This window comes from Solanum dulcamara, chromosome 8 (assembly GCF_947179165.1).
Source record: "Solanum dulcamara chromosome 8, daSolDulc1.2, whole genome shotgun sequence".
In the NCBI taxonomy this organism is placed as follows: domain Eukaryota; kingdom Viridiplantae; phylum Streptophyta; class Magnoliopsida; order Solanales; family Solanaceae; genus Solanum; species Solanum dulcamara.
The window spans coordinates 69,687,883-69,700,882 of record NC_077244.1 but is presented as its reverse complement, the minus strand read 5'-3'; the positions used below and the strand labels follow the sequence as shown (position 1 = coordinate 69,700,882).

General features: G+C 29.6%; 2 protein-coding genes across 2 annotated transcripts; both read right to left on the bottom strand.

Annotated features, from left to right (window-relative positions):
• Nucleotides 1-797: 797 nt before the first annotated feature.
• On the bottom strand, nt 798-1,691 carry LOC129900128 (uncharacterized). Its single transcript, XM_055975080.1, has 2 exons — nt 1,663-1,691; nt 798-1,548 (listed from the first exon to the last, which is right to left on the bottom strand). Exons 1-2 carry the CDS (start codon nt 1,689-1,691, stop codon nt 798-800), a joined length of 780 nt encoding a protein of 259 aa, XP_055831055.1.
• A 1,750-nt stretch (nt 1,692-3,441) lies between these two features.
• LOC129900127 (putative UPF0481 protein At3g02645) lies at nt 3,442-5,534 on the bottom strand. The gene is made up of 2 exons (XM_055975079.1): nt 5,311-5,534; nt 3,442-4,870 (listed from the first exon to the last, which is right to left on the bottom strand). The coding sequence occupies exons 1-2, from the start codon at nt 5,532-5,534 to the stop codon at nt 3,442-3,444; spliced, it is 1,653 nt and encodes a 550-aa protein (XP_055831054.1).
• Between the last annotated feature and the right edge of the window lie 7,466 nt (nt 5,535-13,000).

Below are 13,000 nucleotides of genomic sequence, written 5' to 3'. Positions count from 1 at the left end.
CTCTTCCTATTCCTATGCATCATCATTCCTCTCCCTAGAAATTATTCTTAACCATCTGTCTCCCTTTGACTTTCTACCATTTATTAATCATTAATACTACTAAGCGAATATTACAAATGGTATTATTGAGTTAACATCTCACTTAAGAGTGAATATCAACCGTACAATATTGGTCTCGCATTAGATACTTATGAACAAAAGGTTGTTTTTCACTTGAGACGTATTCTAATGAATAAACTGTTGAGTTGATTGATTTGATGTTTATCATCATAATCAAACAATGTCATCAGAAAGAAGAAAAAGAAAAACGAAATAGACTCTGTCCAAATTAATCCCCATTTCTTGATACTTGCAAGCATTTACTATTGCACTCTGCATATATGGTTGTCCGGTAGAGACTTATTATTACCAGCAATGCATTTAATTAAGCAGCGTTTCTCAATTTATGTACCAATTCCTATTTCTTCCTTTACTGCGCAAAGGTTACACATATGAATACCTATGATTCTATAAATTACTCCTTCATATTGAGAACAACATGGACGTCTCTAGCCAAACACTTTAAGGAGCTAGAATTAAAAGGAAGCAACGTAAAACAAGTAGATCATGACGAAAATCAACATTGTTAGTCTGATTTTGCTAGTGCTACTCCTTATCATTAGCTCATTTAACCTGTTTTTGGAAGCCAGAGCTGATAATCCAAATAACAAACATATTCAAAATGAAGAAGAATTGAAGTTCATGAGCAACCAAAGGAGAAGCAACAACAACATTGGGAGTCCTAAAAGGAGAAACAATCACGGAAGAAGAAAATCAAAGCCACATCCACCATTAGTTCCTTGCCCGCCCCCACCAAAAAGAGGTTGTCCTCCATCAATAACCCGTCCACCACCACTAGTTCCATCGCCACCTCCACCACGATGTCCTTCAATTATAACCCGTCCACCACCACTAGTACCTTCGCCTCCTCCACCACGACGTCCTCCAATTATAATCCGTCCACCACCACTAGTTCCGTCACCACCTCCACCAAGACGTCCTCCAATTATAATCCGTCCACCACCACTAGTTCCGTCTCCACCTCCACCACGACGTCCTCCAATTATAATCCGCCCACCTCCACCACGATATCCTCCAATTATAATCCGTCCACCACCACTTGTTCCATCGCCAACTCCGCCGAGACGTCCTCCAATTATAATCCGTCCACCACCACTAGTTCCGTCTCCACCTCCACCACGACGTCCTCCAATTATAATCCGCCCACCTCCACCACGATATCCTCCAATTATAATCCGTCCACCACCACTTGTTCCATCGCCACCTCCGCCGAGACGTACTCCAATTATAATCCGTCCACCACCACTAGTTCCATCCCCACCTCCACCTATACGTCCTCCGATTATAATATTCCCACCACCACTAGTTCCATCACCACCTCCGTTCATATTCTTCCCACCGCCGCTAGTTCCTTCTCCACCACCTCCACTTGTCCCAATATTTGATGCACCTCTTGTTCCAATCTTTTCACCACCATTAGTTCCTGATCTAGTGCCAAAAAATACAAATTTACCATAAGCGTACGTATAGATATTCCTCTAATACTTAATATTCCTGCATTATATATCTGTCTAACTAAAAATGTTGTCAACTTTTAAGTACCTAGATGGACTATATATGGTCTGATTCATGTTGCCTAGTTGTTTTTCTTCTCATCTTGACTTTTGCGTTAGTTGATTACTACAACTATTTATATTGTACTGAGCTACTCTGAACGTACCTTTATTTAATTCCTGTTGTACTGAGTACGTACGTAGTGCTAATAATATTTGTTTTTATAGCTCCTTATGCAGGTTTATTTGTTGGATTAATCGTCCTAAATCCTTAAAATAGGAAGGAGAGATCTAGTTAAAATCGGATTATCTATGGACGCGTTTCTTTTGAATACATAGTTTCTAACCATTATTTAGTCCACCAATACTACAAACTCTATTACAAGGAAGGGTAAGGAATCAATTAAAAGATTACTTTTTTCTTAATTATAATTATGGTATCTGGATTAGCTTGTTGACATCCTTAATTAAGTTTACAGGATAATTGTTAAGTTCTATTACCTTCTATCAACATAACGGATTGCTCCGTCTAACAAAACTTTGAGAAATAGAGTTAATAAATAACCTAATATTTTACCAAGACTGACTTGGTAACAACGGCATAGCTGCATTGACTCAAGGATGACCACTAGAATCCTTATCATGCATATAGAAAATAATGTATATTTGTCAAACATAATTTTTTAGACATATATACTATAGTTCAAATACTCTTAGTAAAATTTCCAGCTTTCTCACTGCTTGGTAAATGATTACTTTGAAGATAAAGGCGCTAAGGTTGACAAGAAACATTGAAAAAATATATTACCTCCGTTATTAATTATTTACTTGTCAAATATTTTCTAATTTGATTTTCCTTTTTACTTGTCAATTTTGACAACAAGAAAGGACAATTTTGTTCTTCCTATTATTTCCTCAATTCATTAACATTGAGTTAATATCTTTGAAAAATGTAGTGAGTAAATATATTTAAAACTCTATCAATTACTAAGGATAAAATGGTAAACTCACTATACCAATCAGTATCCGGAAAGTATCAAACAATTAATTAACAAATCATCAAATCTGAAAAACATTAGTAATTGTTAAAGCACCATGATTCTTTCCTAAGGATGGCAATGGGCGGGACGGGGACAGGGTGAGTTTAGAGCTATGCGGGTGGAATGGGGCGGATTGAAGTAATTATTTTTAAAATTAATACAGGTTGGGGGCGGGTTGCAGGTTTAAGGTACCAAATAATAACCTAAAGAAAATTAAATTTTTGTAATTACTAAAAATTAAAGATATATTTTTTTTATATTAAACTTTAACTTTAGTTTTAACTTTAAAAAAAAATTAAACTAGTCATGTCCACTGAATTGTTAGCTGTTGAAATGTTGATTAGAAACAGTTAATTAGCGATTAGCAAATAATTGTTAAAATGTTAACTAGAAACGATTAATTAGTTGTTGATGTTGATTAGCGAATTTTTTTTTTATGAATTTTATTTTTCATATTAAACTCAATTAAAAAAGAAAAAACTTAAAAATTTATGCGGAACAGGGCGGAACGATTTAATTTTTTTACGGGTTGAACTCAACCCGCCCCGCCCGATTGCCATCCCTAATCTTTCCTCTAAACAATCGCACAAATCCACCTTTCACTTTAGCATTTCTTCAACCAACAGCCATGCATCTGATCACAAGGAGAACTTTTTACTCTATCTTATGTGCTTTTGTTAATCTTAAGGAAATATATATTACATTATAATAATAAAACAAATCAAAGAATCCGTCAGAATTAAACAACAACTTACAACATATCCAGTATACTCTCATAAGTTGATAGTCTACTCAGAATTTTGAGTACGAAATATACGAGCACACTTATAGACCGAACAAAATGCTTGTAAACTCATCAACATCAAAAGCATAATAGCTGCTAGGAATGTGAGAAATTGCCATGACCCAAATACATAATGCTTCATCATTTTCCCAATTCTAATATTCAATCTCCCATTATAAAATCCATTCACATCTTCAATCACTTTATCTATGAATGGAACTTTCGTTAATCTCAACGATCTGCTCATTCCATTCCACAAATTTGCAACTTCTTTATCACTCTTCAAACGGTTCAAAATAATCCCCTTTTCTCTAAGTAACACCGCGTCCTCTTCAGTATCAATAATTCCGTTCATTAATTCAGTGTAACGCGTAAAAACCAACGGCCCTGATGCGTTACATGCCTCATATGCAACTAAATTCCTCAAAATAACCTCTGTATTTATATCTAGACTGACTCTAGGCAAATGAAATTTCATCTTTGTATCGTCGAAATTTATGCTCATGATACCTGCATTGGTGGCTACGAAATTTACTCCGGATTTAGAAAGTTCAGTTACTGATGGTATGGCTAATTCTTCAAAAAGAGGGGGCTTATTGATATTAGTTTCGTAATTTACCTCTGCTTTTTCTTGTGAAAAGAATAAATATGTAATGGGTTGAATAAAAAGTTTTATCCCAGGAAGGTTAGAAAAAAGTTTCCAAGGCACTTTCACTAGGACTTTAATTGGTTTGGAAAATACAATTTTCTTAAGAAGACGTATTGGTCCTCTGTTTATTTTCACAAGGATCTTCCAAATTTCATTAATAAGCTGTCCGATGTAACTTGATTTCCCAACGAAAGTACTATTATCATCTTGAATCGAGCTAATTTGTTCGTGATCATCTTCTGTTATCTCAGACGTCGTTACGTCCAATTTGGGCACGATGAATTGGTACAAAAAGTCTAGCAAGTGAGAACATTCTGTGACTTGTACTTTTGGGAATTCGTCCATCATTTGGAATGGAGAAAGCTCTTTACAAAATCCCGCTAGCATAGACATCAACATGGTATCTGCTAACTCTAAAGATGAATGTTGGACTTCCAATATTTTCCTTAGTAAGAACAATGGGATTTGATTTTCGAGCATAATTAAATCTCTAAGAATGGCGTTATGCGCCGATTTTCTCCCTGCAACATCAACCAAATGCGACATTCTTGAGGAAACTCTGGTTAGAATTTTACCTTCTTTGATGGCATAGATTTGAAGGAACTCAAGTAAGAAAGAGGCGTCCACCGCCATCATCCAGGCCAAAGTTTCACCATTGAAATTTAAGTACTTGTGGTACGAACAACGAATTCTGTGCTCAAATTTTATTAATTGTTCCACAAGATTTTGAAATTTGAGGCTCTGGAGGTGTTTTTGAGTTCTCTTGGCAGCAGCAAGCTTGTATCTGTGATAGCAAAATTAACAGATTTTTTAGTAACATGTTCAACCAGCCCAAGTTTTGAATCGCCTAATATAGATTATGACTTATTTGTTGACTTGGTCCAACGAATCGAATTCTATACGACTCATCAAACTATTGGATCCAGATGGATCAAAATAATGTAACCTGACACATCAAAATTCAAATATAGAACTCAAATTTGGAGATCAAGACTTATCTGAAAATTAACGAATTTAAGCTATAATTTAACAAAAAATACACTTCACAATTTTTTGGCCAAAAAGCGAAATTTAAAAAAGGATAGGAAATGGGTTCATATTGAGTGAATTGGGTCATGACATATGTTGTTTGAACCATCGTGATACAAACAATTTATGAACAAATTGAGTCATGCATGACCCAAATTTAATCCAACACGTTCATTTGCTACCCCTAATAGTTACCTCTCCATATCGTGGAGGTCTGAGCGCCAATAATGATAAGGGCCTATTGCCACCAGTTGTGGCACGTAAGAATCTTGGTCGCTCAGCAATAGAGCTTTTGGTACATTGAAAATGCTAACTGGGATTTCAGTGTCTTCTTCAAGTTCTTCATCGAGTGTTCGACGGATTTGAATAATCCATCGATGCTCATCGAAGTTTGAAGTACTGTTGCAGTTTGAGGCCATTTTGGGTGAAAAAAGAACAGTTTCAAATACTTAGATCAAAAAATATAATTCAGTGGTTTTGGTTTATTGAATGGTACTGGAGTTAAGAGGAATGTAATTATAAATTTATTTATAGGTGTGAGAATGGACATAAATGTTATTAACAAACATAATCTTAAAGGCAAATATTAAGGACAGTATTATACTTTTTGCATTTTCTCATTTATTATGGCTACTATAGGACATAGGTACCTTCACAAGCACCTCCTCTCTTTTTTTTATTTTTAAAAAAAGAAACATATATATAAGTACTAGGTAATAAGTTATCCCTTTGTTACTAAAGAGTGCCTAAGATCGAATAAAGGGGTTCTTGGGAAAAAAGAATAACTTTTATAAATTAGATTAGATTAATTTAATATTTTATATTAAGATTTAGATATATATTTAATGCTACATGAAAAGTACTACAAGTTTTACAACGTAATTTTTCTCATATCAATTTGATGAAAAAATATATACTCAATATTGATCAAAATTTAAATAATTTAAATATTAAAAAGTGAAATATGACAATTAATTTGAAACGGGGTATCATATATATATATATATATTTGAAAGGTCTCTTTTTGGGCAACCATTATTTAGTTGTTGCTCTTCAAAGAAGTAAAAGAGAAATTAAAGCACCAATTGTTTATTTTGTGATTTCCTTTTCCTTGTTGAAGGACAAAAAAAAGGAGAATCACCTAAACTATTATACAGGACAACAAAAATAAAATAAATGAAAAAAAACGAATCTAAGAAAGCCGAGTTTTTTTTGTAATCATTTGCAATAAAAATAAAAAAAATTAAACTTCCTAGATAGACCACTTGGAAAAATTATTATTTTATAACCAGAACAACTCCTCAAATAGTAGAGGAAAATTAATACAATTTGTTTACATGATAGTTTAATAAAGTTCTATGAAAAAAATCATATACTTCTAATTAAGCACATTTACCATCCATCAACAGATAAAAGAGATAATCCGTGCTGAGTAAATAACATTTGAATTCATTATAATAGTCACATTAATTGTAATTGACATTGTACTTGTAGTTCTTTCATTTACGCTTCAACGAATAAAAGATTTTTGTGGTAATTATTTTGCGATAATAATATAGTTATCACTATAGTATATTTAGTAACAGTAACAAATATGACTATTTATAACAAACACTCTATATAAATATCGTAAAGATTTTAGCGACTCTTGATGCAATAATATTAACTTAATTATCGCTAAATATTTTTGCGGCAATAAGGAAAATCGATTGGCAATAAATGTTCCTTCGTTGTTAGTGTCATCTGCATTTGTTGCAAATCAATCTGCAGAACAATAATTTTCAAGTCATTCTTTCTTGATCAAGATCGATAACAAGGTAAAAAAGAAATTCTGCTCTCTTAATTATATCTCACTTGTCTCAAGTTACATGTTGTAATATATTTTTCTTTCAATACCCGGAGATTATCATCACATTCAACAATCTTTTTCATATTTCTAATGCAATCCTTTCAGGGTTTTTTTGTTTCTACAGTGCCTCTTCAACACTTATACTCAATTGTTATTTTTTATTGGCCGAGTTGAAAAAAATAGTACAAACTAAAAAAAAAAATTGTACGTAACAATAAATAAACTGGAATGCCTCAAGAAGAAAAGAAGTGAAATGTTGATCATGATAGTTAAAAAGGCGTAGGTACTAAAACAAAATAATGCATTGTTCAACTCGGTCAATAAAAAATCAGAATTGAGTTCAAATATTGAAGAGACGTTGGAGAAACAAAGAAAACCTGAAAGGATTGCGTTAGAGAAGATGAAAAGATTGTTGGATGTGATGACAATCTCGAGGTATTGACATATTTTGGGAGATTTATTGACACCACAATAGTTGGAAAAAACATTGGCTTATTATATAGGACTATTATATATGTGTCCCGTAGATTAAATATGCCACATATGTTGAAAATATTGTTGATTTATTCATTCATGACAAATATTTTCTTCATCATTATAAATCATAGTATTAACTTTGCGATTTGGTAATGTTCTTTATATTAATAATTCAATTATACAAATATATCTAATGGTCTTTATTATATAGATTTACTAGACCGTAGCTATTAAATTACATATAGAGATGATACATACGAAGATATATCACATGTTACTCTCAATTTCCTGTATTAAAAATAACACCTTATTTGATTTAAATCTAGCACTTTTATTGTTTCTGAATTCTGATTATGATTAACCCACAAGACTATAAAAGATTAAATTGAGCAATTAATGTATATCAAAACAATTAATTCAGATTCACGCACTGTAAAATTCATTCATTATTGAAGGAAGACCAATTTCACCAATTCATGTGATTTGTGAGAGCTACACGAAAGAAGTACTTAATTTATCTATGGAAAGAACCTTTACCCTTTTTGATTGGTAGATAGTGAGGTGAGTCTTTTTGTATCCATGATTGAATGATTAAAGTTTTTTCTTTTTTAGTGAACCCCGACATGCTAAAAATTATCGTACGATAAAAATGATAACGACAGAAGAAAGAAAAAGAAGATTAGTGGAAATATTTGAAAATAATTTTATGATTCCAGACGTGCTACTTGGTGTATTGTGGCCGATTGGCTTCCTGCGTTGAATGGGCTGGTTAGTCAGGGCCCAGGAGTCGATGCCTATCACAGAATGGTGGCCCACACCTCACTATTTTTTGGCCCAAAATGAGTCGGCTTCCTCCCCCACCTAGCTTCAAAAAAGAGAAAGAAAAAGAAAAATTGAGTTTCTGATTTTACACAAAAATTGCAGAAAAATTAGTTATAGTGGCCCACGCCTGACTATTATGGTTTTTTTTTAAATAAAATATTTTAATAAAATTTAAATACATGTTTTTGTTTTGTTTTATCGTTAATAGTCATGCAAATGTCAATATCATAAGTTCTAACAATTTCGTAACATTAATATTATGATGTATTTATAATCACAAATATCGATGTATTTTTTCCTTCTAAAAATTGTAGTGTCAAATAGCTCCAATCCCTCTTCTAGCTGTGAATCAAACAATAGTAAATTGTTTTTGCAATTCTCATTATTTATATGAAAAAACCAATAATTGCCGGTTGTACAAAGTTATAAAATTATTGCCGTGTGTATCGTAAGAAGGCAACTTTACCATGCCGATGCTACCAATCAGAGGCGGCTTAAATATATTAATAGCCTAAAATAAAAATCGAATGAAAGTCTTAAATTTTAAAAGATAAATTAATATATTTTTTTAAATCTACAATCTATTATTACTAAAAAAATTAGGCTCTAAAATTTAAGGACCTAAGATACTTGCCTTTTTTTAAACTCTAATCGAGTCCCCCAGCTGGCAATTTAGATCCTTTGGTTATTTTCACAGTAAATAGGAGCCATAAATGGAGAATATTCTATGAGTATTTTTGTAGTTTCGTCGGGTAATTGGGGCAACATCGGAAGCTCAATGTAATGCGTGTCAGAGTTTGAGTGGCCTCTAAAATCTAGCGAGAAATGGCGAAAATTCAGCGCCTATGTCTTTTTGTCACTGTTCCAAAGTACTCTCTCCATTTCTAAATATTTGTCAAATTTTTTTTTGTACATTTTAAAAAAAATATTAACCAAAAAATAACTTGGCTAAATTATTTTTATTTATTACATCCCTCTATTTAAGACGACCTTCTTTTGCAATACATTAATATCTTTTCAAATTTATGATTAACGGTAAAGATGAAAATAAACAATTAAATTTATGACTTCTATATTAAAAATAATTGTTTCAATTTACTTGTCCTACTTATAAACTCAAGAAAATTTTATTATATTTTTCCTTTTCTACTTTTAGTATCAATACCTACATAAAATAGTAATATCAAAATTAGTGTTTAAAATATCATTAAGGTAGCGTTTCGCCCTAACTAATTTTGGAGAAAAACTTAAAAAATATTTGAGAACTTGTGTTTGTCCATATAATTTATCATTACTTGGCAAATATTTTTGACAAAATCCCCAAGTTCCCAAGTTCTAAAAAAAAATAGAACTTGGAAAGTTTTAAAAATTTAAAAATAACCCTAAACTTTTATATTTTATAAAAATATCAATAATTTATTAATTTTAATTAAATATTAATCTACCAATTTACTCCATTAATATGATCAGCGAAGATTTTATAAAAGAATAGTTTGGTATTACCTACTCCGAAAAAAGAATAGTTTGGGTGACAAGATTTGAAAAATAATAATTTGTATTTAATTCGATAAATTTTTTGCTCTTGCCTATAATGCTATTTTGTTGTTGTTGTTGATTGTTATCAATTGTGTTATAAGTTTTTTTTAACGGAACATGTTCATTATAAAATGATAACACAAACTTATGGTATTTTTAATAATTTTTAGAACTTATGAATACAAAATAATATTTTTAAAAATTTCACCAAAACTTGGACCAAATGTATGATGCAATTTCACTAAAATTTCTTTCAGAAATAACTTGCCATGAATATTTGGAAATTTGGGGTCAAACGGAGCCTAATAAAGTTAGTTTAATAAAATACACATTTTTTAAAAAAACTTGAAAAGTCGTGCATTAAGTCACGGCCAACTTAAAGTAATTTTTTTTTTCTTAAAATAAGTCACAATAAATAATTGAGTTTGTTTAGATGAACTTGTGGATTTGTTTGGATAGACTTATTTTAAGCAGCTTATAAGTTGAAAACAGCTTATAAGTCAAAAAAAAAGTTGGGTTGCACCTACTTTTTTTTAACTTATAAGTTATTTAAAATAAATCCATCCAAACAGACTATTAAGCTTATATACTCTCCATGTTTCAATTTATTTGATGTATTTTAAGTACGAAATTTTCAAAATGTGATAAGACATTATCATGTCTCAAAATTATCGTTAAAATAAATAAAATAAAATAAAAAATTATACCTTTATAGATAATTTTTTTAAATAAGTAAAATCTAACAGAGTTTTATTTAAATATTTATTATATAAAATATTTTATTTTACTTTTTAGAACGACCTAAAAATGCTTACATAAATTAAAGGCCCATTTAATAAAATAATATAGTATATTACATTAATTACGAATTTTAGTACATCTTTCACTTTTATAAAAAATGACAATACTTTTTTACGTGAAAAAGCAAAAAAATAAAGTACCTCTCTTTTTCTTTTTCTTCTCCCTTACTTTTCTTATATAAATAAAGTTTTTTTCTTTCTCTCTTCCGTTTTTTTCATTTCTTTTCTCTTTCTCTACTTCTTCTCTTCTTTTTGTCAGTTTTTCCTCCTTTTTTTTTCTGTCTATATTTTTCTCATTCTCTTTCTCCCTTTTTAGAAATAATAATTAATTATTTTAATATAAAACTTAATTTTGAATTGGATATTATAAAAATGATATTTTTACTACATTTTAAAGTAAATAATTTTTTATATAAATACATATATAATGCATTTTTAACACAACAAAAAGAAATAAATATAAATGATAAGTATAATACATTTTGAATTCAATATATTATACATGTTATAGGCATATTTTAATGCGCGTGGTGGATATATAACTAAATTTTTTTTAACACAAACGTATTATAAGTATTATGTGTGAATTTCAAATATTCTAGTACTATTCAAATTAATTTACGTTGTTAGAAATATATTGTATTTGTTGAAATAACAACAATTGAATTCATAATAATGTATAATATTGAATTCTAATTGTAATACAATTTTAAATTCAATATATTATACTTATTATGGAGATGCTTCAGTGCATTTGGTGAATATATAACAAAAATATTTTTAATACAATAATATATTATGCTAATAAGAGAAAACAATAAAAAGTAATTATAATACATTTTGAATTCAACATATTATAGGCATGTTTCAATGCACGTGGTGAATATATAACAAAAATATTTTTAATACAATAATATATTCTGTTAATAAGAGAAAAAAATAAAAAATATTATAATGGATTTCGAATTCAATATATTATAGGCATGTTTCAATGCACGTGGTCAATATATAACTAAAATATTTATAATACAATAATATGTTTTAGCACCATTAGTAAGAAAAAAAAAACAATAATTAAAATACATTTTGAAATTAACTTATGATACATATTATAGGCATTTTTTAATAAATGTGGTGAATATATAATTAAAATATTTTTAATACAAATACATTATAAGTATTATATGTGAATTTCAAATATTTCAATACTATTTAAATTTATTTTAAATTAGGATAATTAATTATTATTTTTAAAAAAGGATAAAGAGAAAAATAGATAGAAAAAAAGAAGAAGAAGCAGCAGAAAGTGGGAAGGGGAGGGAAAGGGAGAGAGAGAGAGGGGTAATAGGGTGATTTTAGTTATTAATTAAGATATATATGCTATAGATTATACTTTAAAAAAAGTACCTTAAAAATGGTTATTATTAATCTAAAAGAGTTTATTTATGTAAAAATTTCAAAATTAAAATGAAGGAAGAGAGAGCTATTAGAAATAGTACAAAAACGCTCTCATTCATCTAGGCCTAAAATGCTCTTGACATTCATTTTTAGGTCCAAAAAAGACCTTTTCTTTAACGGAATAGGGTATGAGGGGCATTTTTGTACCATTTTCAATAGTTTGAGGTCATTTTAGGCCCTTTTCCGTGATTAAAATACTGTTAAATAAATTTTGTTTTATAATTATTCTTACATAATTAAATTGTAACCAATAGATGACCGATTCATGTTTAAAAAAATATTCAAATCATTTAATTAAATTATGTTAAATAAATTTTGATATATAATTAATTTTAAATATTTAAATTGTAACCAATAGATGGCTGCCACATGTTTTAAAAAATCATTCAAATTATTTAATTAAAATTATGTTAAAGAAAATATCATTTTTGGAGCTAAAGATGGATGACAAAGGCATTAATTTTCAGAATTTTATATGATAATCATTCATCGTTAGTTTCAAAAATGACATTTTTCCTTAACATAATTCTAATTAAATAATTTAAATAATTTTTTTAAACACGTGGAGGCCATCTATTGGTTACAATTTAATTATTTAAAATTAATTATAAATTAAAATTTCTTTAGCATAATTTTAATTACGGAAAAAGGCCTAAAATACTCTCAAATTATTGAAAATGGTAGAAAAATGCCCCTCAAACCCTTTTCCGTTAAAGAAAAAAAATCATTTTTGGACCTAAAAACGAATGTCAAAAGCATTTTAGGCTTAATATATGGATGATAGATATTTTTATATTATTTTTAATAATTCAAAGATATTTTAGGCCTTTTTTATTTTTTAAAATGTTGTGAAAATATTAAAGCAGAAATTACTAGAGAATACTAGGTCTAGCAAAAAAAATACAAAAAGATGACATGCCTACACATTTGGTAACGCGCCATA

Excerpts from the sequence above, each read along its gene's own strand:
- LOC129900127 (XM_055975079.1), bottom strand. The coding sequence starts at position 5,534 with ATGGCCTCAAACTGCAACAGTACTTCAAACTTCGATGAGCATCGATGG. Across the intron at positions 4,871-5,310 it reads GACCTCCACGATATGGAGAG|ATACAAGCTTGCTGCTGCCA; the intron begins GTAACTATTAGG and ends TTGCTATCACAG.
- LOC129900128 (XM_055975080.1), bottom strand. The coding sequence starts at position 1,691 with ATGAATCAGACCATATATAGTCCATCTAG. Across the intron at positions 1,549-1,662 it reads ACCATATATAGTCCATCTAG|ATCAGGAACTAATGGTGGTG; the intron begins GTACTTAAAAGT and ends TTTTGGCACTAG.